At 44.5% G+C, this 24,281-nt stretch overlaps 1 protein-coding gene across 2 annotated transcripts; it reads left to right on the top strand.

Moving 5' to 3' along the window:
- Positions 1-14,004: 14,004 nt before the first annotated feature.
- SLC25A29 (solute carrier family 25 member 29) lies at positions 14,005-23,496 on the top strand. Of its 2 annotated transcripts, XM_075753555.1 has the most exons (5): positions 14,042-14,135; positions 15,691-15,734; positions 17,753-17,787; positions 20,384-20,467; positions 21,108-23,496. In XM_075753555.1, the coding sequence occupies exon 5, from the start codon at positions 21,141-21,143 to the stop codon at positions 21,849-21,851; it is 711 nt and encodes a 236-aa protein (XP_075609670.1). In that variant the 5' UTR covers positions 14,042-14,135; positions 15,691-15,734; positions 17,753-17,787; positions 20,384-20,467; positions 21,108-21,140; the 3' UTR covers positions 21,852-23,496. The 2 variants fall into 2 exon arrangements, with proteins under 2 accessions (XP_075609668.1, XP_075609670.1); XM_075753553.1 differs by lacking the exon at positions 17,753-17,787 and having other exon boundaries at positions 14,005-14,135.
- The last annotated feature ends 785 nt before the right edge of the window (positions 23,497-24,281 follow it).

Raw genomic sequence — 24,281 nt, forward strand, 5'->3', positions numbered from 1 at the left:
ACCTGCTTCCTATAATTTCTTACGTGTCCTTCCCTGAAAACTTTCTCTGCTGGAGAGAACAGTTTATTCCAGCGCAACATCATGCAAGGACAGCAAAAACTGAAAACTAGAAGTAAAATATTATCTAGAGAGATAGCAATGTAGCTGCTAAAAACCACTGGGTTATTCAGTAGCCCTTCCTTGGTACACCTGGTGATTAACAGTTCATTAACAGTCTGTACGCGCCAAGTGCGGGGAAAGGTGCTGTTTCCACTTCTCCCAACATCCACTCCCAGCTGCTGTCCTTGCGGGCCCCCTCCAGCCACGGGGACAAAGACACAGTCCCCTGCCGAGGGGCAGGAGGAGCAGCCTGGGAGCCTACAGCCTCCCGGCTCCTGCAGGGACCGGCCAACCTGCCCAGCGGCTCCAGGCACGCTGCGGCAGCCACCGGCACCTTCGGGACCTCTGTATTAAACACCACTGCTTAATATTGCTTTTCTGGGAGCTGCTTCCAGGCAAAGTGAAAAAATTCATGATATTCTCAATGCCGAATTGTCACCATCACATGGCTGGGGGTGTCGTATGGGTGGGAAATTTTCTACATATTGCAGCGGCTGGTGCAATATCAGCAAGAAAATAGAGACTGGCTGTTGTGTCACACTGGCTGACTAAAGTGTTAGCTAATAAGTATGTGCCATGAAATGGCACAAGACCAAGCAAAATTTCTACCATCTTTGGCTGATGTTCAAAGGGAATCTTTCTCATGAAACCTTCTGAGACGATTGAAAAAAAATCACACAAAAAAACCCACCCCAAAACAAAACACCAAAACACAACAAACTTCCTTTTGCAACAGGAAATTAATCCTTTTTTATTTTTTTAACCTTAATTCACACCAACACTTCTATCAAAATGTTAGTTTGCTTTATATAGCACAAAGCTGATTCCAGATTCAAGCATTTTGATAACCTTCTCATAATGGTTTGGGTCATTTTGATGAGATATACTGGGAGAAGTCATGTTTTCCACATGACTGGAATTGCTCTGCAAACAAGCCATTCAGAAGGCAGCCATCTGAAAGAAGAACATATAGGTGCTTGAGATCTTTCACCTTGTCCCATGAAGGTGTCACTGGGGGCAGCCGGTTCTGGAGGAATGCACACACACAGCTATTTAGGGGACGTTTGCCTCGACGGGGGCTTAGCAGGGTAGCATAAGCCCCAAGCAGACACAGTCACCACTGCTGTAGTGTCCATCACTTCTCTCAGTGTCTGGCCAGGACTTAGAGGCAAATAGCATCCGCTGCCACGCTCGTCAGCTGTGCGTGACCCGCTCAGCCCAGCCACCGTGCAACAGCGTTGAGGGCAGAGCCTTCTGGAAGAAGAGCCCCGCGCAAGTGTTGAAGTGTTCACGCACAAGCAAGTACGGAGGAAAGTGTAATTCAGCATGAAGGAAACCTCGTCTGAGAAATGAAACCTGTGTTACTGCGTTTGCTGGCACATCCCAAACAGTACAGACCAACTCCCCGCTAAACAGAGCGATCCTCAAGGCAGCCATTTGGCCTCCCTGACCAGGAGTCCTCCTAGAGACACAGAGTCCTTGAGGTCTCATTGTCCTTCACACCTTGCTGAAGGAGCTTCCTCTTTCATCCCTTCTTCCCCAGGTTTCAGAGATATACCAGCTCTCAGATACCAGCCCCGTTAGAAACACTTAGCAGAATCCAGCTCTCCAATGCCACAGGTCAACAGAGACAGCCCAAAAAGTCCAGCCCAAAGAAATCTTGAATTATCAGGATCAAACAGGAGTCATTCCTGTCACCCTTTGACACAATGTCCAAGGACTGACAGAGATCACTGCTAGTCCAGCTTGCAAAGAAACGCCATGGTCCACATCTATGCAGGGATGAGCGAAAGTGCCTTGTCTCAACCTAGATGGTCTTCTCAAAGCATGCCCTAGGAAATCTGACACATGAAACGTATGCTTTGAGCCTCCACAAGGCATAGAAGTAACCCACAAGTCCTTTCCTCCAGTAGCAAGCTGTTTAAGAGCGATTTGATCAAAATGGGCGAGTTTCACAGGGGATTTTGAGAAAGCAGAGCGTGGAAGGTGCTGTCAGATGAAAAGACAGATCTGACTATATGAAGCAATCTGCAGGAAGTTATGAAACTAAGTGATAGAAAAGCGAGGAAGGCCTTCATTTTGCACAGCGCGTGATGGATGAAACACTCCGTTTGCTTCACAGGAGGAGGCAGCTGTCTGCCCACCCAGGCATAGAGAAACGCTTCATGGCTAAAGCGGCAGCAGGGTTAGAGGACCAGTACAAGTGTATGGAGCAAAAGGAAAGGTAGAGAGGGAGACTTTAGGTAGGTAAGCAATGTTAAGTAACATCCTTTAGGTGAGACACAAAAGCAGGAGCATCCCTTTCCCCCTCTCCTTCCACAGCTCACTCCCAGGACATCACCAACTCCATCCGTCCTGCAAAGTGAAAGAGAAGCCTGTCCTCTTTCGCCTCTGCAACCACCTGCTAGCTCGTCAAGCCAGATTTGCTGAGAAAACGTTCCTGCCTCGTTTCCTGCCATAACATGCTGCATTTTCTACTCCTCTGGTGCTACGCGATATCCCACTCACATGCATATCCATTAATTTGTGTCCAATTTATTTTAGAAAAATCCTTGACTGAAGAGACTGTTCAAACAGCGTTACCCCGCTGCGTCACCGGGCTGTTTGCACATTGCAGAACAGGAAAGAGTGACACCAGCAATGCTGAGCTGGCAGAGCCTGGCGCTTGGCTTCTGTGGCGGTGGGTGGAAACGGGGGCGGAACCTCCAGGCTCCAGCTGTGTTACGGATTTTCAAATCAAAGTGTCTCATTGTCCTTTATCTCAGGTACTAATGAAAAACCAATAATTCCAAGGACTCAAACATTCACAGCAGGAATTTCATAGCAAAACAAACAAAACCAGTAAGAAAACCACTCTGAGCATTGGCAACCGCATTGCTTTTAGCCAGATGTAAGTGATCAGTGATTTCACCTCTGGAAAGCTGATACAAGGTTGTAATGTTTCTACATGCATTTCCAAGGAAAGGGAAAATGATACATTTCCAAGGGGATTGAAGATGATTGCAGTAATTTATGAAGTGATGCAGATTTTGGCTGTGGCTTTGGGCAAGTCACTCAATCTCCCTACACCTAATCTTTTCATCAGCACAACCGGTGTGCTGTATGTCCACTGCCATGAAGTCACTGCAAGGATTCAGGCACTTCTCAGCGAGCCACAAGTCTGTTCAGGAATAGATCATGGGAAAAGGCGGAAGTAACAACATTAGCACCCACTCTACACAAACATCCATGTGAAAATTTATATATTAAAAATGGTATTGCTCTCAGGTTCTTTCTAAGTATCATATAACTCTTCCCCTCAAACCCTAATCTTTACAATAAGAAAGAGGAAATGTGACAGTGCACCACCTCAGTCAACTCTGGGAAAGGATTTTATGCCAGCCAACATTGCCAGCACTTTGGAAGGACTCCTGGCTGTGATGGATGTCAAGACTGCTATTGACTTTCTAATTGTACTTTGAACCTCTTTCCAACCTCTTGCACATTTTCTGCACTTTAATAAACAGAAGATGTAGGCAGTGACCTGGCAGCAAGCTTGGAGAGCCAGGAGCAGAGGGAGGTACTCCCCTTCCCCACCTCATCTTCCCCATCAAGCGATGATTACACTATTTGTCACGATAATATTCATGTGCCCCACTCAACCTTTTCAGCAGGGGTAGTTCAGGCGTTGGGCAGTAAAAAAAAAGCTGCCATGGTAGGAACAGTGACAAGCCCCAAATCCACCGATGATGCTGTTGCAGTATCGGTGCTCTCTCCAGGGTGTATGGCTCTGTATCTTTTTCTCCAGTATTCTCAAACTGTGTCTCCCTCAGATCTCCGCTGTACACCAGTGAAAAATGTATGAGATGCTACACCAGTTTGCCTAGCCGACAGCCTGCCTTCCCTTTGGAACTATCTGTTTTGATGTAACAACCTCAGAGCTACTTGGAAAATTGGAAGAAAACTCAGCTCTAAAACTATAAAACATTATTATTTAGGACTTAGATATCAGCTGCTAAAATCATGTGGGAAAGATTGTCATAAATATACTTAACTGGCAAACCTGCCACCAATGAGTTCAGAAAAGAGTACTTTTTCTGAATACCAGCATTATTATGAGCTTATGTTAAGAAGGGATACATACAAAAGAATTTAAGACTTTTTATCTCGCAGAAGTGAAAAACAAGTGAAAGTACACTGAATTCATTAATACATTCAAGCAAAACCAAAGCATCTCATTTAAAATTCTGCTACAAAGCAAGTTTAATGCCAGAGAAGATCCCCATATTGTTGGGGCACAAAGAGCTACTGTTACCCATGCTAGCTTGATCAACACTAATCGAGGGATCTCTGCCGTAAATCTTTGTAAGCAGTGTACACAGTCCTAGCAGAAATTCAGACCCATTTCATCATCAAATCCTCAATTCTGTGCCTCCAATATTTACATGACCTTTTCCATGGGCTTGAGCTGGAGAAAAATTTGAGGTCTAAGCCAGAAGTTTCCGTAGCTCCTTCAGTAGCACCTCCAGCTTTAGCAAAGAATACCCAGACGCCAGTACTAACAGCACTGGTCTCTGAATATTGTATGAAGTTCACGGCCTCGCTTATCACTCTTGTCTTTTCCCTGGCATTAGTTCAGGAGTACTTGGGAAGTCTCTGCAAAGGTACATTAGTCATTTCACTAAGCCTGTTCTTTCAGTTTCTAAGAAATGGGTGCCTTTTCTGTATGACTAATGCACAACAAACATATTCCACGTGACTGCTGGAAGCCCACATATGGCCCAGCAGGAGCTGCCTTGAAGACAGGCCAAGATATTAAAAATATGTCTGTATATAAACCTTAGTGGCACTGCCTCACAACATATTCCCGCTTTTTTTTGCTATTTCTTCTCATTCATTACTGACTGGTGCATCATACTGTGTGTCTACACTGTTGAATAATTTAGCATTTAGATTCAGCTGGAGACCTGGTCTCCCAGTCATTGACTTTGCACATGGATACGAACTGTGCCAGAAGGTTTCAAGTACATGGTATAGAAAGTATATGTGTATAGCTGTTGGCAGTGAAAAATCATTTGCCTCACAGAAATGTTCCTGTAAGAACAGGGTGGCTTAAAAACAAAGACAGGAGGCAGGCAGAGGAGATTCTCCTCCTAGCTCTGCCTCCTGTTCCCAGAGTACAGCTAAGTTTTAGCAATTTCCTTTATCTTTGAAATGGGCGTAACTGCATATTTTTACTTCACAGAAACAGCCTGCAGCTTAGGTTATATTGCCTTAAAATCCCAACTGCAAAAATGCTATGAAGATGCCAACTGCTGAGTTTTTATCTTCCTTTTCTGAATCATTTCCCAACAGTTTTTGCTCACTGTCACCAGTCACAAGTATATTTGTTGAGTGACAGTAATATGCAGAGGGAGGGATGGTTAAAGCGGCTTGACTGATAGGTAGTTACTAATTCAGGTAACTAGACTCAGTGTCCACCCTCTTATCTCAGTGTCTCTCTGGCACTTTAAAACTGTGCTGCCGAATAGCTTAGCGTTTGGGTTCTGCTGGAGATCTGCTCTCCATATCGCAGACTGTATGCACACATAAAATCGCCTGGTCTTCTCCAAGGGAGGCCAGCAGCAAAGACACTTGCTCCACCTGCAGCAAACATAAAAGGACATAATCCTCGTAATATTTCAGGTACTTTGGACACAGATCCTTCCCCAAATAGCCATAAAAAAATAATTATAGTGTCTTAACCATCATAGTACCAGCACAGGCCAGAAATAAAGATGGGACCAAGAAGAGAGAAGAAAAGACCCAGTATGGAGGTGTGTTTGGGTAGGTCTGCCCTCACTAGCCTATTTGCTGACTGCTTAAAAGAAACATGACAGAAAAGGAAAGCCTCAGCAGTTTAGTTAATAGAACTCAAAGTATATATGATCTTCAAAATTGAAAGTAGTGCCAAAGAAAGGACTTTGGACTAATGCCTGTAGGCAGCTTTTTCTGCATTTTCAGTCTGTTCATTTCTCATCTGCTTCCAGGAAAGCACCTGGGGGCTTGGCTATTGATTTGTATTTCAAACCAAACACAAGACAACTGACTATGAATAGGGATGGATTCCTCCTCAGAGTGATTATAAATGTTGATGACTGGTTTAATTGCAAGTTCTGCTTCTTCCTCTTGTCTTCTCCAATAAGCCAGTAAAATGCTCCTTTGCATACACAATACACATGGAACAGAGGCTGAGACAAAGAAGGTGCATGTCAGAACTTGGCAACTTCTGCTTAAAATGACGAGGTCAGGATTCCTGGAAAGGATGTGTGTCCAGTAATAAAAATGTTTCTGCTTTACTGAGATAAAGCATGGAAAGTTGGAGCCATCCACAAGGACCTCAACAGGCTTGAGAGGTGAGCCCGTGTGAACCACGTGAAGTTCAACAAGGCCAGGGGCAAGGTCCTGCACATAGGTCAGGGCAATCCCCAGTATCAATACAGGCTGGGCAGAGAACGGATTGAGAGCAGCCCTGAGGAGAAGGACTTGGAGATGCTGGTGGATGAGAAGCTCAACATGAGCCAGCAATGTGCACTAGCAGCCCAGAAAGCCAATTGTACCCTGGGCTGCATCAAAAGAAGCGTGACCAGCAAGTTAAGGGAAGGGGTTCTCCTCCTCTACTCCACTCTCATGAGACCCCACCTGGAGTACAGCGTCCAGCTCTGGGGTTCCCAACACAAGAAGGACATGGACCTGTTGAAACAAGTCCAGAGGAGAAGGCCACAAAGATGATCAGAGGGCTGGAACACCTCTCCTGTGAAGACAGGCTGAGAGAGTTGGGATTGTTCAGCCTGGAGAAGAGAAGGCTCCGGGGAGATCTAATTGCAGCCTTCCAGTACCTAAAGGGGGCCTAGAAGAAAGCTGGAGAGGGACTGTTGAAAGACAAGAGGTAATGGCCTTAAGTTGAAGGAGGGGAGATTTATATTAGATATTAAGGAAAAATTCTTCTCTGTGAGGGTGGTGAGGCACTGGAACAGGTTGCCCAGAGAAGTTGTGGATGCCCCATCCCTGGAAGTGTTCAAGGCCAGGTTGGATGGGGCTTTGGGCAAGCTGGTCTGGTGGAGGGTGTCCCTGCCCATGGCAGGGGGGTTGGAATTAGATGGTCTTTAAGGTCCCTTCCAACCCGAACCATTCTATGATCTATGATTCTATACCAAACTTTCCAGAGCACTTTACAATTACCGCACACTAAACCACTCCCTTCCTGCAGCACCTCTCAGTCTCTGCCTCTCTCAAGCTCAACACCTCAGATATTAGCTTAGACAGTGGTTCATCAGCCAGGCTCATGACTTCCCTTGGAACAGAAGGGGTCTCACATCCTGGGATCCAAACCAGGACATTTTGAGGGATCACAAAGCCCCTACCCATCACCAGATCTATAAACAAAGCAGCTCTGTTTCAGCAGCACTTGACTCTTGTACAAATGCATCAGTTACACCTCATGCTTTGAAACACCAGTCTTATCAAGGGATTTTATCAAGCTGGGAAGTTTCAACATTTGATATACAGTACCTTTGAAGCCAGTGCGATAATAATGCCAGAGAATACCCTGAAGCCACCCAAGGTCATAAAGTTAATGGATAATAAAGGCATCTAGTCCACTATGAATAATGCCCCAGCTGCTCTGTCTTCAAAGATAGCTGCATCCTGAGGATCTGGAGTATCCTGATGACTCAATAACATAACATTGAGTGGGACAATGAGTACAACAAGTGGGTGTGGTGGGTTGACCCTGGCTGGGGGCCAGGTACCCACCAGAGCCGCTCTATCACTCCCCTCCTCCAGACAGGGGAGAAAAAGTATAACCAAAAGCTTGTGGGTCGAGATAAGGACAGGGAGAGATCACTCACTAATTATTGTCATGAGCAAAACAGACTGAACTTAGAGAGGGAATTCATCTAATTTATTACCAAGCAAAACAGAGTAGAGGAATGAGAAATAAAATCAAATCTTAAAACACCTCCCCCCACCCCTCCCATCTTCCTGGGCTCAACTTCACTCCCGGCTTCAACCTCCGCCCCCCTCAGCGGCACAGGGGGACGGGGAGTGGGGGTTACGGTCAGTTTATCACGCGGTGTTTCTGCCGCTTCTTCATCCTCAGGGGGAGGACTCATCATTCCCCCGCTCCAGCGTGGGGTCCCTCTCACGGGAGACAGTCCTTCACGGCCTTCTCCAACGTGAGTCCTTCCCATGGGAGACAGTCCTTCACGAACTGCTCCAGCATGGGTCTCTCCCATGGGGTGCAGACCTTCAGGAGCAAACTGCTCCAGCGTGGGGTCCCCCATGGGGTCACAAGTCCTGTCAGCAAACCTGCTCTGGCGTGGGCTCCTCTCTCCACGGATCCACAGGTCCTGCCAGGAGCTTGCTCCAGCGCGGGCTTCCCACAGGGCCACAGTCTCCTTCAGGTGTCTCCACCTGCTCCGGCGTGGGGTCCTCCACGGGCTGCAGGTGGAATCTCTACACCCTCTCATCCTCCCTCCATGGGCTGCAGGGGGACAGCCTGCTTCACCATGGTCTTCACCACGGGCTGCAGGGGAATCTTGCTCCGGCACCTGGAGCACCTCCTCCCCCTCCTTCTGCACTGACCTGGGTGTCTGCAGATGTTCTTACATCTTCTCACTCCTCTCTCTGGCTGCAAAAGCTCTCTCTAACTGTTTTTCTCTTTCTTAAATATGTTATCACAGAGGCGCTGATTGGCTTGGCCTTGGCCAGCAGCGGGTCCGTCTTGGAGCCGGCTGGCATTGGCTCTGTCAGACACAGGGGAAGCTTCTAGCAGCTTCTCACAGAAGCCACCAAAACCTTGCCACCCAAACCCAACACATTGCACCCCTCGCCTCTGTGAGGGCGAGGGCAAAGAAAACAACAGTGTTTAGGCAAATGAAGAAAATGGACTCAAATTCACACAAAGGTAATCAGTGAATTCACATGGAGAAGAATCTTCTTCAGACACTGGGTGTTTCCACAGAGCAGCTCAGCTTCTGAGTTTTTTTCTTATGTACTTATGTTCCAAATCTTTCTCTCATTTCACCATTTGGATTTACTTGTTGCTACTTTAGATGGTCACAGTGAAGCACTAGCTGATCTTCAAGCCTAGTTGTGCTGGGCTGCAGTCTTCGGAAAATGCAAGGTTTTCCTTGCAAGCAGTTTGCTAGTGCAGATGCAATGTTAACACAGCTGCACGCACATTGTCTAAATGCCACCTAGGTTCACACCACAAACCAGGAACAGAGAGCTGCTGCCCTGGAGAGTCTTTGAAGAGGAGCCCAAGTGGGTGCTAGGAAAGAGAAGCTCAAAATCCAATCCCAGCTCAAAATAAAAGAGAAACTGGTGCATTTTTCTGTGTGACGTGATGAGTACTGAAGTTGTGATGATGCAGCAGTGCATTACCTTAGAAGATAAGGAAAGGGCTGAGGGCAGAAGATTATATGAAAGGAAATTCTCCTGCCAGGTAGTCCCAGAGCTGGCCAAACCCCAGTGAAGCTCTGGGGAGCAAAGGGAAGACCCCCCCCACCCACCACTTTCCACATTCTAATGGGACATGTCCAATTATTGATGCCAAACTCACAAGCAAACAGATTTTGAAACACCTGAGTCAACAATGTGTATTTTATTGCATGCCATTGCCACCAGAATTTCTACAAGTTTATCACAACTCCGTATTTCTGTTCCTTTCCTACTTTACCTGGTTTTGCCCTTTTTCTTCATGTGTCATTTACCTGCAGTATTAATCTTGCCCTGCTGCTTCTTTACTCTCCTCTTCGTTCTGCTCTCTTCCCTACTCTCCCAATTCTCTTTCCTAGGTTTTCATTCGGGCTCACCTTCTCCCAGATCTTCCCTGGGTGCCATGAAGGGCAGCAGGTGGCCAACAGAGTCACTTCTTGCCATGAGAATGAAGGGGAATCTTCTCTCCTATCTCACTCCTCCAGCATCACCTGCAAAGCCTCTTCCACCTGAACCGCCACCATTCAGACCTAAAAGAACAGGATAAAAGGAAGAGGGTCTTTGAAGGACGACATTAAATTATAACTTTAACCTTTCCCCTCAGACACGTGGCAGTGCTGCTGCTGTATGTGCTGGTAGGTCCCATATGTTTCCCAAGCTGCTGTCACCTCTTTCTTTTCAGCTTTCTCTATTTGATGAGCCCCCATTTCACCATCCAGCAGGGAAGCTAAATGTTCCCAAAGAAGAAGAAAGCAGGGAAAGCACAGCCCCTCACTCCAGCTCTCTAGGGCATGCATCCCAGCCAGTTGTAAGTTGTGTTTGGATCCGCCTCAGCAGAATAAAAGGAAAGGCAGTCACAGCTGAGCCGAATCTATGGAGCCTGAAGGGCACAAGAGCTCCCAACAGACGTCTGAGTCACGCTCTGAGCCGGAGGCACCACACATCGACAAAGCAGATGCAAGATCAGACATAGCTTTTGAACTATCTAGAAAAACAGCCCAAGTGACAAGGAGAACCATTAAGTATGGGTTTCCTTGAGCGTCAGGTTAGCTCTTGTCTCCAAGACCGTATCTGTACTGCACATATAAGGCCCTGGATTAATAGGCAAAATGTCTGGCCTAAGGAACACTACCAAATGTAAGAGCTGAATGACTTCCTTCCCTTTATCGCAAAGCTCCTATGGAAGCCACACAGAGATATAAGCACCTATATTGACTCACTGTCCCTCCCCACATACAAGCTTAATAAACTCCTCTACATAAATAATAAGCTGCCTCACAAGTGTAACTCAAACAGAAAACAAAATAAAACCAAACCCCAAGCAAGAAAAGATGAACAAAAGGGGAACTCCCCAGTAGGACTAAAGCCATGCTCATCCCTTAGTGAGCCAACCCTTGACATCTCAAACTTCATACCAATGAGCCCTTGATGTTCTCTGTGCTAATTTATAAAGTGCCCGTCCCCCCCCCGCCTTGTCCCCTTTGAAGTACAAGGCTGCTGCAGTGGGGTTCAGTGACATTGAATGAAACATTCAGTAGCATTGAATAAAACTTATTAGGAACAGCTCAAGTACGCGGGAACAACAGGCCTTTGCAGATTGCTGCAACCTGGGAGGGGCTGCAAAACATCGACAGCAAGATTAGAATTCAAGTGATCTTGACAAACCGGAAAAACAATCTGGAAAAAGCAATTTAGCATGGACAGCTAGGAATAGCTATGCAGAAAGAAACTGTGCAAGTACAAGATAGGCAACATTGTGGCACACAGCTGACCTACTGAAAAGGGTCTGGAGCACATCGTGTGTCACAGGCTGACCATAAGTCAAGGATAGCATGTTACATTACATTACGTTACGATACGAAAGGACTCTTGCCTATATCTGATCTCATACTCAGAAATATGAACAAGAGTGTTGTCTGCAAGTACCCAAGGTAAACTCCCATTACTCGCTCAGCAAGGCTTTAGGGGTCAGTTCAAGGAACTCCAGATCAGCTGAAGAAAGGGGGGGGGGGTAAGAAGAATCAGAGATCAAAAGATAATAATATAATTCAGAGAAGAAAAGACTAAAATTTGAAACTGTCTTCAGATAACCTAAAAGGTGCAAGCAAAGAGAGAGGAAATAAATTGTTTTCCCTGCCCATTGTGGGTGAACATTAAAATTACAAAACACTTCTGGTGGAGAAGGTAATTTCTCTGAGGCAGATTGCCCGGGAGATCAAGGGATTTGACTAACACATTAAAAACACTTTGGCTAGGAATGTTTTAGGCGAAGCTGATCCTTCCAAGGCTTGTGCTGCGAGACAGATGCATATAACATCTGAACTTTTGCCTGCAGAGCTGTGTGCGTGATTGCAATTCCTCTTGTGCATGCCAGAGTGGACAAGCTTCCCAGAAAGCCACTTCCACCTCTACTCAGAGAAAATGTTTAAGGAAAATGGAGTGGTTGGGGCTTCCTCTCTGATTTCAAGGACTAGCTGCAGGTGTATGGGTTCGGCAAGGTCTCAGGTCCCCATTAGGAGGAAGAATGGTGTGTGATACAGCAGCGCTGGGCAGCTCCCAAAGCCATCGGTGCTGTGGCAAAGGGCAGGACCAGCCTGCCTACCTGCTCCCTAATATCAACTGCTTGTCCCCAGGTGGGACAGGTGTGTGCATCGGGGAATCCAAAGCATCCTGGAGACACCTGGGTGCTTGATTTGGTTTGACATTGTCTAGAGATGAGAAGGAACCCAATTGAGAGCTGGGTTGGAAGAAGATACGGGGAGGGTCAGGGATTCATTGAATGCTTTGCATTTCCACCTTATCTGCTTATTAATTGTCATGATGGTCCAAGAGTTGCTAAATCTGGGACAGGTTCTCAGGATTTGTTCTGTAGTAGTAGTTCCAGACCTCTTTGGAAGCATCCTTGTTCATTTATTTGTGTTTTCTTTGCACAGAAGGCAAAAGTTGGCTTTATTTTTAATGTGCTGTTCCACTGCAAGATTTTATTGGCTTTGTATTGAGCTGCTACACTAGAAAAACACTGCCATACCATGGAAAGCAATGCAAAAAAAAAAAAAAAAAAAAAAAAAAATCCAGCTGCTTTAGCGTTCTGCTTCTGGAACTTACTCTCTAAAAGCTGACTTTGCAGGCCCTGAAGAGATCATGTTACTCTAAACAAAGCTCGAATAGGCTACTTATTGTTCTAGGGCACTGGTATTCCCCTTTCTCAGACATTGCCTGCAGAAATAACAGCAGCTTAAGCAGGGCTCCCTTTTGAAACTGTCAGCAGCTTGAGTTTCCCATTTAAAGGCTCTGGCATCAGAGCGCCTTGAAGCAAGGTAACATTAGTAGGAAAGTAGGGTTAATATAAAATGAGAAAAGCCTGCAGGGAGGGGAGAAGCCTCTTGTGCAGGGTGCAGCACAGCAGCAATGTATAATACTGAGATCCAGTGTTCTGCCAAGCCCCATGGGCAGCAGGCTACTGGTTTATGGCCTTGAACGTCAGAGGTAGGATCTCATCTCTGCACTTGCAGCTGAGCCATGGGAGAAGCAGTTAGCGCAGAGCCCACATCTGTTGGCACAACTCTTTCTGTCTTCTCTGGGACAACACTGGCTGGGGATCTGGGATAACTCTGGGTTATAGAATCACAGAATGGTTTGGGTTGGAAGGGACCTTTAAAGATCATCTAGTCCAAGCCCCCTGCCATGGGCAGGGACACCCTCCACTAGACCACGTTACCCAAAGCCCCATCCAACCTGGCCTGGAACACTTCCAGGGATGGGGCACCCACAACCTCTCTGGGCAACCTGTTCCAGTACCTCACCACCTTCATAGAGAAGTCCCTTTACATATTGAAAGGCAACAATAAGATCTCCCCGGAGCCTTCTGTTCTCCAGGCTAAAGAACCTCAACTCTCTCATCCTGTCTTCATAGGAGGGGTGTTACAGACATTTCACCCCTATTAAAAGGAGGCACCCCCTCCAAAGTCCTCACGACATCAGCCCTGCAGGCTTTCCAACCACCAGTGCCCAGGGATGGCTCACCCAGAAAGCAAGATGTACCCGGACAGCCTCCCTGAACCACCCAAAACAACTCCGGGGCTGTTGATGCTCCTCAGGAGAGATGCTCTGCCCGCTCCACCCCCGTCCCCACCAACCACCTCCCCAGCCTCCAGAATTTCTTTCCGCCTTTCCTCCTGGCTAATTAGCCAGCTGTAGCTGCAAAACAGAACGGAAGGCTTCGGCGGGAGGAGCCGTGGTAGGGGAGCCCAGTTCCGGCGCCCCTTCCGCGGCTCCGGCCCCCTCGCCCCCCCGATCCTCGGCAGTCCCATCCCCGCCCCGCCCTTTGCCCGGAGCCGCCCCGACGCGGCCGCCAGTGGCTGCGGGCGGCGGGGGGGGAGTTGTCCCTCAGCCCGCCCCTTCGGAGGCGTGGCGCGGCCCGGCCCCTCTCCGGCGGGAGGCGGGGGGGCGGCGGTATAAATGGCCGGCGGGGAGGCAAGCGCCGGCAGTGTGTGGAGCGGGATCGCGCAGGGCCTGGACGCCGCCGGGCACGGAGGCTGCCAGCATGGCTCTGGATTTCCTCGCGGGTTGCGTCGGCGGTGAGGAGCAGGGGGGCTAAAAAAAAAAAAAAAAAAGAGAAAAAAAAGGGGGGGAATGAAATGGGGGTAAGGGAAAAATGGGAAAAATAGAAAATAAAAAAAGCTGAAAAAGGAGGGATGGAAAAGGGGGGGAGGGGAGAGCTGGGCGCGGTGCTTTTATTTTGGGAGCGGAGAGTTGCTCTGCGCGCGGGGGGCGATGAGGCAGCGGCAGCGCCGGTGCGGCGCGGAGGGAGGCCCGGGGGTTCCCTGTGGCGACGGGGGTGCGGGCTGGCCCTCCCCGGGGCGATGCCGCAGCGCCGGGGTCTGCCCGGAGGGGAGGCTGGCGGGGAGGGAGGGAGGGAGCTGTCGGGGTTAGCCAACGGGCAGCTGCAGGCTGAGGGACCCCTCTGACCTGAAAATATTTATAGCGGAGAGCTTTAACATAGGGAGGAGATGTACGCTCATCTCGCTTTTCCCGGTGCATCTGCTTATGGCCTGTCTTCCTTCTATTTTTAGCAGTTGTTAAATTGTGTTTAGATTTATTCTTGTGTCTTTTCAGTTTTTTGTGTTTGCTGCTCTCCTTGCCAACCTGGCAAAGAGGTGTTTTTGGTTTGGTTTTTTGTGGTGGGGATTTTTGGTGGGTTTTTTTAGCTTCTCTCTGACATTGTCTTAGTGACCCCTGTTTACCAGGGTCCTGCTAGGGACCAGTTGTGCCACTGGTCTTTTCATGCCAAACGCAGTGCACATCACTATTTTTGTGACTTGGACCATCTTGCCACTCCCTGTGCTGCCCATGAACAACCTGAGCTACTCCATCCTAGAGTGGGCTGTGTATTTCTGCCACATCCCCTCTAGGAGAGGGAGAGATATTCTCTCTGCAAATGTGAGAAGCTGCACTGAAGGACTCGTAGTTCTCACTGTCAGTGGTCATAAATGGATTGAACTTCCAGTTTTGGTCACAGAAACAGGAAACTAGAGGGTCCCTTGCTTCAGCTAGTACTTGTGGTTTTCAGTGAAAAATACGTGTATTTGGATTAGTATAACTAATAGGCTTGCATGTAACTTCTAAACAGTCCTTTGACACTAGAATAAAGCAAAGGGTTTTGGTAATGCATGGTCCTTCTGCAGGTGCTACCATCACATCTGGAAAGGCTGTGAGCAGAGAGATGGAATTTTCTTCTGCCTTTAGAGAAGCTTCCAGGTTTTCTATGCCTCTACAGAATGGCATGTCCATGAAATATTTTGCTTCTGAGGAAATCTGTGATTTCTGCCCACTGGACTTGCCTTGGGCTGAGGCCAGGAATCACTGCTGAACCTCCCTGATGACATGGCACATGTAGTCACACACCATGACCCCCTGCCTGGGGCTCAGAAGTGTGATGGGAGCATGAAGGCACATAGTAGTGACCTGAAGGACTGAACTTCTCTTACCTTCTGACTTGATAGGATGCTCTTTAGCTGGCCTACCAGTGATGCTGCGTGCTTGCACCTCAGGCTGGTGGTTACGCTTGGGCTGCTGTAGCCCCAGACCCAGGAAGAAAACTGGGTCATAACCATGGCATTTGTTTCATTTCAGGTGCTGCTGGAGTGCTGGTAGGACACCCATTTGACACTGTTAAGGTGGGTTGGTTATGAAATACCTCTGTCTTTAGGTAGAAAACTTGAAGTTTTTCTAAGGAGTGGGGGAGGGGAAAAAAAAATCCCCAGACACTGTAGGAACATAAATCTGTGTTGGAAAGCTTGGAGTGAGCCTCCTCAACCTCTGTTTACAGACTTGCAGTCTCCAGCTCTTCAGAAGTGAAAAAATTCTTTGTATGTATTATTCAACCCAGTAACATGATAAATGTTGGCCTAAACTACAAGTTCATCAGTGCAGTAACAACACTGTAATTGAAAATATGATCTTACATTTAACTTAGATTTGTTCTAAGCTTGCTCCTCTGCAACTGTTCACCACTAACTGCTAAAACTACCTCTCCCTGTGTTTGTAACTCAAACCTACTTTGTTACTAGGTTGAAAATTTGTGGTTTGTTCCCCCCCCCCAAGCTCTGCTATTTACTCCTCAAGTATTAATTCATTACACTAGCTAAAGGGTATAAGTGCATAAAAATCCACAGCATGAAGCTTGTCTGGGGGGTTTTTCCTAAGTATTATTATGTGTTTTTATAAATTTCCAAGTTAAAATTGGTTTTCTGATAGTTGCTTAGCTGTATGCATTATGCATACTAAGGGTAGCAAGCCCTGTTCAAAGATAAGATTTGAAATCTCCTGGAGGGCCCTTCAGCCAAGGCTCCTAGGGGTCCAAACCCATTTTTTAGAATGGGATGACAACTTCAGTCATTTCTTGGCAGCCTTATCTAGAGTCTTGCACTGGAAGAATAGAAGAAGGGATGCCAATATTCCCTGCTAAATTAATACACCAGATCACTTGACTGCAGCAGATAGCGGGTGGCACACTAGAGCTATACTTGGAATACCTCTACCTTGCAGAATTTAGATATGCAAAGCACTGATAGTGTTACTGAGGTCATCACTGTATTCTGTATTCTAGCATATGGTTAATTCAATACAGATTTTCCTAGCTAGTAGATATTAGTCCTTGCCAGTCAAGTGCAAGCTGCTCAGATAGTAAAAACTGTATGTATGTTTTTCAGAGAATGGTAAATCTGTTAAGTAATTGGGTTGAAGTCTAGTATATGTTTTTCATGAATGGTATTATCCAGACATGCACACTTTTTATAGTGGTATGGGGCCAGCTGTCTTTTTCTCTCACCCCCATGCTGCCAAGTTTTACATGCTTAACTTAAGGTGACAGGTCATTTCACTGAAGCCAGCAAAATTGCTCATGTTCTACACTCAACTAAAGTTAAGCATGTGTGGGGTTTTTTTTGTTTTAAAGTGCTACAGCTTCTAGTGCATGAAACTAAATATTTAAGTGTCTGCAAAACTGGGTCTCCCGTGCTAGTTCTAGCAGATGTATTAATGCAAAATAGATGTTGGCTTTAGAAAAAGCATCTTACTTTACAATAGAGCAAAAGAGTTTGTTTCTGGATTACTTTAAATGTTCTATGAAATCCAGTGTGCCACAGTATATTTCCATGCCTGTTAGAAGGTTGGTATAAGTATTTATCTAATTTCTGCTAGAGAAAATACTAATGTTTGTGTTAATAGTCACCACTGTATATGGGAAAACTAACACCAGTCTTAAAAAAAGACATTGCATAACTTGTTGTGTATGTATATGTGTTAAGAATTAACCCTTTTTATAGTTCTGCAGCATTTAAAGGGCTAGCTGGTAGTCTCCTTAGACTGTAAGTTTTTAATATAACTGAACAATGGGAAAGCTGCTTAGATAAGCCAGAAGTTTACTTCTGTCCTGGTTTTTAAGCTCTCTTTTTTTTTTGGCCAGTGATCATGTTTCACAAAGTGGGGAGGGGGATGGTGGGACACACAGGGAGAGATTAAGCTGGTGAAGTCACCCTGCAAAACCCACAACTCAGCTGATCTCAGAACTGGCAAACTCCTTATCCCTGGATTGTTGATGTAATGTATAAAATTGCTTTTTTGCTTTTAACTGCCTTTACTTTCTGAGCTAGGGGCTGTCTTCATTAACAGCAAAAGTGTTACTTTGTTGTAGATGACAGATAAGCCTCATCACGGGAGAGTTACCTAGTAAGTATAGCCCAGGTGAACACTTCTGTTTCTCTCAGTCTTAATTTATTCCCAAATGTATTAGTTCAAATAAAGATCTAAAAGACTTATGAAGCTTTTTTTCCTTTTTAGTTTTAAACTGATGTGTCCCTCCTCTACAGCTATGGCATGGAGGGAGCGGGGTTTAAATATCCCTTTTTTAAAAAAATAAAATGTAAAGTCTTATTCTGACCCTTCTTTCTGGTATGCATTTCTGGCTGTATACACTTCCACACACAATGGCTCCAAAACTGAATCTCAGGCACACTGTTGTTAAGGTCTCACCCACTACATATCCTTCAACATTTGCATTGCTCAAACACTTCTAAATCACTTATTTTGCACATTATTTAAATGTTTGGACTGTCTTGGGGGTGTGGTGGTTTGGGGTTTTTGCTTAGCCTTGAGTACCTTTATGCAAGTCTTTAGTGATGTGAAATGATAGTATTACTATTGGACCTAAAACCTTAGTAACAGGGGTTTCAAATAAGAAAGCAATGAATAGAATAGAGGGTTAAACTTTGCACAATTCATCCTTCCTGAGTTGTATACACTAAAGAGCTTGCTGAATATGGCATTAATACTCATGAAATAAAGTTTTGTAGGCATTCCTTGCCTTACCTGGCAGTTTGCTAATGCAAGTACCCCTATGTGGTCATCTCTGTGCTCAAATGAAAGAGCAGTTTTTCATTCTTAGACCTGGAGCGTCAATAGTCTCTAAATATTTTGTCCTACAACAAGGCTTAATTAGTCAATATTTCACAAATTATTTAGACAAAAATAGTGGAAGTTGTATGTCACTAGGGAATTCAACCTATATATAGAATATGACTAATTCTAAACTACTAAAGACAAGCGTATAGAAAAGTTAAAGTCAGAAGGTTCCTAAGCTGCAATTCTCCCAAAGGCCCTACACATGGGGAAGTCCTTGACTGCACAGACAGGGTTTGAAACAATAGCAGTAAGTTATAAATGGAATAAAACCTTTATTTCATGCAATGCTGATAGCTTGTTCAGATTTCTTTGTTAAAACTCCTCAAGAAGCAGATCTGCAAGCAAGCTGCCTCCCCCCCCCCCCCCCAATGTCACTTTGGGTAACAAAGGATTTCTTTTCTTTGAATCCTGCTGTAATGCTATTTTTAACTCTAGAAAGTTTTAAAACCCTGTTCCATCTTGGAAGACCTGGGGTGATCTCAGCCTCCTAGTCTGGCTAGCATACACTAACGTGTATACTAAAAAGATGCTGAAAATGAAATTTTTTTACTTAGAAAACATAAAATGACATGTTGTAGGAATATAAAAAATACTGAAACTGTAAACAATGTTTTACCTCAAAGAAAGCTAACCTGAATATAGAATTTTGACAAACCACCTTCCCCAAATCCTTTTCTGGACCCACATCATCTTATGGGTCTTTCATTGTTGCAGTGGTATTTATTATTACTTTAGGCAAACAAGGATAAAACTATTTTACAGTTGGGAATCTCTCATATAGACCTGATAATATTTTCTTTTGTTCAGAATAAAAAGCTTGAAGTTTTTTGCCTTGGAGTTGCAGCAGCAGCATTAAATGATTGATGAGTATCTTTTCTGAGAACCATTGCAGCCCTTCATGCTGGAGATCAAAGACGGATTTCTAACTTCCCCAAGCCAGTGAAAACAATTTATTGAGTTTATTGCAGTGTAGGGTTTTGCACTAATAAGGTAGCTTTGAGGCTTTTATGTCTTGTTTTAAAGGTGTTGAGGACAAATTAGCAGGAAGAACTGAATTGGACTTTTCCATTAAATGTTAAAGAGCATCTGGGCAATTGGCCTGTCTCCTAATGTCACCAGTTACAGTAGCTTCTATCTGTCCAGCAGAACAGACCATTTCAGTTTTGGAAAAGTTAACCAATTACTAACATTAAAGGTTTGAAACACCCGCACAAATTGTTTGCATTTAGTGAGTTAAGAAACAACAGCAAGCCCACAAAAAACTAAAACCTAAAAGGACAAGTGGATTTTTATTCTTTCCTTATGCAAAGTAAGACACATCTGGAGAGTCTCTTCCCAGCTACCCTCTGAAAAAAAACAGATCTCAGTGAAGGGTCCTGACTCTGATCCCCAGAAACACTGTGGGTGGTGGTGTTGAAAGTTTCCATCCTTTTAAAATTATCCTTATTTCATGCTTCACTTGTAAATCATTTTTTATAAAATTTTATCAGGTTTGTACAGATAGTCCTTAGTGTGAACGGAAGTATTCTTGGCAGCTAAAGAAAGTACTTCTTGTAGCCAGTACCGGAAAACTTCAATCTGAAATTCTAGATAAGCGTACCCTGTTGTACTTCCACGTCTTGTTTTTCTAAGAGTCACAAGAACTTAATAATCCTACTCCCTTCATGTTTTTCACCCCAAAAATTAATTCAAAAACACTTACAGAATATTTTTAAATTATTTTGCCACATGTGGCATTCCCGTGTCCAGCCTGTGCTCTTGCATATACATTGCTATAGCAAATCTCCATACATGTACAAGACACTAGTTTACCAGTTAGGCTGCTCTTGACATGCAAATCAGTATCTCATACGACTTTTTATAGGTTCGTCTACAAGTTCAAAATGTAGAGAAACCTCTCTACCGTGGGACCTTCCATTGCTTTCAGTCCATCATAAAGCAAGAATCTGTAAGTACAAAATTGATGCTTTACATATTTTGTATCTTCATATAATTTGTATCAGAAGGGTGGGAAAGCTGTTAAGAAACCCCTACTAATATTGAAGATCAAGAGAAAAACACTCTGAACCTCACCTGACCATAGGGCAAATAGTGTAGTCAGAAATTTGCCAGAAACTTCATCGAGATCATCACTAAGTTGGAAGTCAATAGTTTGAAGTTAACTTTTTAAATAAGGTAAAGAGTTATTCAAATAGCTAATTTTCTGAGAATTCAAGCAATCTGAGCAATGAGTGAAGGAATCAGTGAGGTTTTATTTCTGCTGAAGCTTTAGGACCATAACTAAAAGTGTGACTTTAGGCTTTTAGCTACTTAAAAAATAAAGCATAAAATTTACCAGAAAACTTTTCTCTGGATAGACTAAGATTATTTTCTGGATGCGTTCAACTATATATTTCTACTGCTAAAAATGTTTAGCTGTTTGTGTCCTAGGCAGCGATGAAATTATTATTACAAAGCAAGATAGTACTGATCTTCGGGCCACCGTTAGAAAGTTAGGGCACAAGGGAGAGGCAGAAAGGCCGTGTTCTGCACAGTTTCAGGTTATCACCACTGTTAAAAAAGGATGTTTTCCTTCCTATTTCCATCAGGCTTTTGGACTCTATAAAGGTATTGGGTCACCAATGATGGGACTTACCTTCATTAATGCGCTTGTGTTCGGTGTACAAGGAAACACGCTTCGTGCTCTGGGAAAAGACACTCCTCTCAACCAGTTCCTTGCAGGGTCAGCGGCAGGGGCTATCCAGTGCATCATCTGCTGCCCCATGGAGTTGGCAAAGACAAGAATGCAGCTCCAAGGAACAGGTGAATACAAACTAAAAATGAAGCTCTACAAAAATTCTCTGGATTGTTTGATCAAAATCTATCGAAAGGAAGGGCTGAGGGGTATCAACAGGGGCATGGTCTCTACGTTCATAAGAGAGACTCCAAGCTTTGGCTTTTACTTCCTAACCTATGACTGCATGACCAGGTATTTAGGCTGTGAAGCTGAAGACAGTTATGTTATTCCCAAACTGCTATTTTCGGGGGGGATGTCAGGAATCGTGTCCTGGCTCTCAACCTATCCCGTGGATGTGATCAAGTCCCGGCTTCAGGCCGATGGAGTCGGAGGCGTTACCCAATACAACGGCATTTTAGACTGCGTCAGAAAGAGTTACCACGAAGAAGGCTGGAGGGTGTTCACAAGAGGTCTTACTTCCACCCTTCTCCGTGCTTTTCCTGTCAACGCAGCTACCTTTGCCACTGTCACTGTGTTCCTAATGTATATGAGGTCAGAAGACAACCTTCGTGAATGTGAACCGGGTCCAGTAATCCAGCAGCCTTCCAGTTTGTGAACCTTATCTGTTTGTTCTCCTGATCCAACACCCAGCTGGTTGGGTTTTTTTTTTAAATGTAAACACTTGACCCGCACAAGTGGTACAAATGTATGCTATCTGTATAAAGAGTTCCTAAATGTGTCAAATTAGGATTTCATCTCATTACTTGTATAAACAGCATATTGCCTTATTAAGAACTTCAGATCTAGTAGTATCCAAGTAAGATGGGGACCTGCCTTTAGAAAGTACTGTACAGTTACTGTTGCAGCTCCAGAAGAGGATCTGGAGGATGTCATAGTACCAAAAATCAGGTTTTCTTCCACTCATGTTCTGAATGACTGAGTTGAGTTGAATGCAGAAATGTTTTCAGAAAATAAATGCTCTTTGTGTATGTAACAGGAGTAAGTATAGTCCTCTAAGGTGAAGTAGTAGGAGGAAACTAAATGTTGGAAGCTTTTTGCAGGTAACCCTGAGCTATTTAAAACATGGACTAGCATTCAGCTAGTCCTGTGTTTTACTTTTTCTCTGCTTTTATATGTCAGTGGTTTTAGTAGCAACTTTGTTCATACTGGTTTGCTAAAAAAAAAAAAAAAAAAAAAAAAGTTTGTTCCTAAGCTACTCCCTTATCTTTCAGCTTTGAATAAATATGTTAAGCATAAAGTTAGCATCTACACTCATATGCACTTGTTCCTTTAAATCTCAAGGCTTGTAAGGATTTAGGGAAACTCAAATCTAGTAAGATTGACGTTATTTGCCTTCACCTCTATTTCTCATTTGGTGGGTGCACGGATTGATTTGACTAGATTCAGCCCAAGTAGACTTTGTTCTCCAAAGTTCATGCGACTTTGCACCACTTCTCCCAACATGCCCCACAGCAGCCAGTGATGTGCAGAAGTCAAAGTCCTACCCGTGGTATTGTGCAAAAACATTTGTGGGTGCAATGTTAGCTTAGCAGCTTGAAGTACTGTAGAAATACGTACGTGTTTAGAAGGGGAGATGTCATACCTTTCCAGAAAATAGGGCTGTAAGTGTCTGAAATGGTTGGTGTTCAATACACTTGCTTTACAAATTTAAACAGTACTGATTTTTATGTATTTAGTTACAGTGCTACTGGAAAGATGACTGAATTGACTGAAAAGGGTTTTAGAGAATTTTCTTGTTACGTTAATTTGCTGTGATTTTTTTTTTTTTTTTCCTCCCCTAGCAGTCTGTTCAAGAGGGATTAGCCAGAGAGCTATAATTTAAGATTTGGAATAAGAATTACACATATTTGGCACAAATAGCCAGGAGGAAGGAGTGCATGTGTGTGAGAAATGTTCTAAAACATATCAAACTAGTTCAGTAAGTACAACTTGTTACACTTTTGGTTGGGACAAGTGCAATATGTGTTTAATTTATATGAATTTTTTAAAGAAACTTTATTTCATAGCATTTTGCACTGTAACAAAATATGCTGGAGAAACCTGTAAAACTGGTATGTCTTTTTATACCTTGGAGGTATGTTGGATGTTTTAGTGCCTACTTGCACTGAGATTCAAATTGAATGTTAAATCTGTCTACTAAGCTGCATATGCACAACTCACAGCAAAGACCATTTACACCTTTGTACAGTACTCTGTAATTCATGTATATAAACCTGAGGGAATACATTTTTTAAAAATTTTGACTTTGGTTCTTTAAAGTTTCTTATGTTTTACTCAGACACTTCTTTGCGTTAAATCTGGCTTGCAAGAGGGTGGGGTTTCTGGCTTTTGCCTGAAGAAACTTGTTCCCCTTCTGCCTTCCATGCGGCACCGGACAGGCAGTGCCGGACTCTGGATTAGAGCATACCAGTTCACTGAAGCAAAGAAGGGCTTCTTCAAACTGATCTTTTCAGCAAATACCTCACTTGAAGATATTAGAGCTACTAAGAGGAGAGCCCTGCTTTTAGAGTCAAAGAGCTGGCAGCGTGTTTGGACCCTTCATATTCCACATTTCTTTGGTTTAAGCAGTGCTGCTCAGCACCAAGGCTGCACAAGTGCAGAAGACAAGTCTGGGGTCCCTGCAGAGTCACATCAGAATCGAGTACCAGGTCTGCCAACAGCACTGTTCATACCTCAATCAAAAGAATGCTTGGCTCCAAGATGCAGAAATTTAGCAAAAACTATTGTAGGGGGTTTTTTTGGGTGGGTGGGGTTTGACAGCACAACTAGCCCTCAGAGTATCAGTATTCCAAATAAACAAGCCACACAGAAAAAACCAGGATGATGCACGTTATGACCTATGAATAAGACCTCTCCTCGCTGATGAGAGGTTACTGCCTCCACCAATTCATCATCTTAAAGGGTAGATACACATGACCAAAGGAAACCCTGTCAAGCATCATTTTGCTAGATGAGAAAAGGGAAAGGCCACCACTTCTCTAGTAACTGTGACCAGGGGCAGTTCCAGTCAAGCACCTTATGTTTG

The sequence above is a fragment of the Balearica regulorum genome, chromosome 5, assembly GCF_011004875.1.
Source record: "Balearica regulorum gibbericeps isolate bBalReg1 chromosome 5, bBalReg1.pri, whole genome shotgun sequence".
Taxonomy (NCBI): Eukaryota; Metazoa; Chordata; class Aves; order Gruiformes; family Gruidae; genus Balearica; species Balearica regulorum.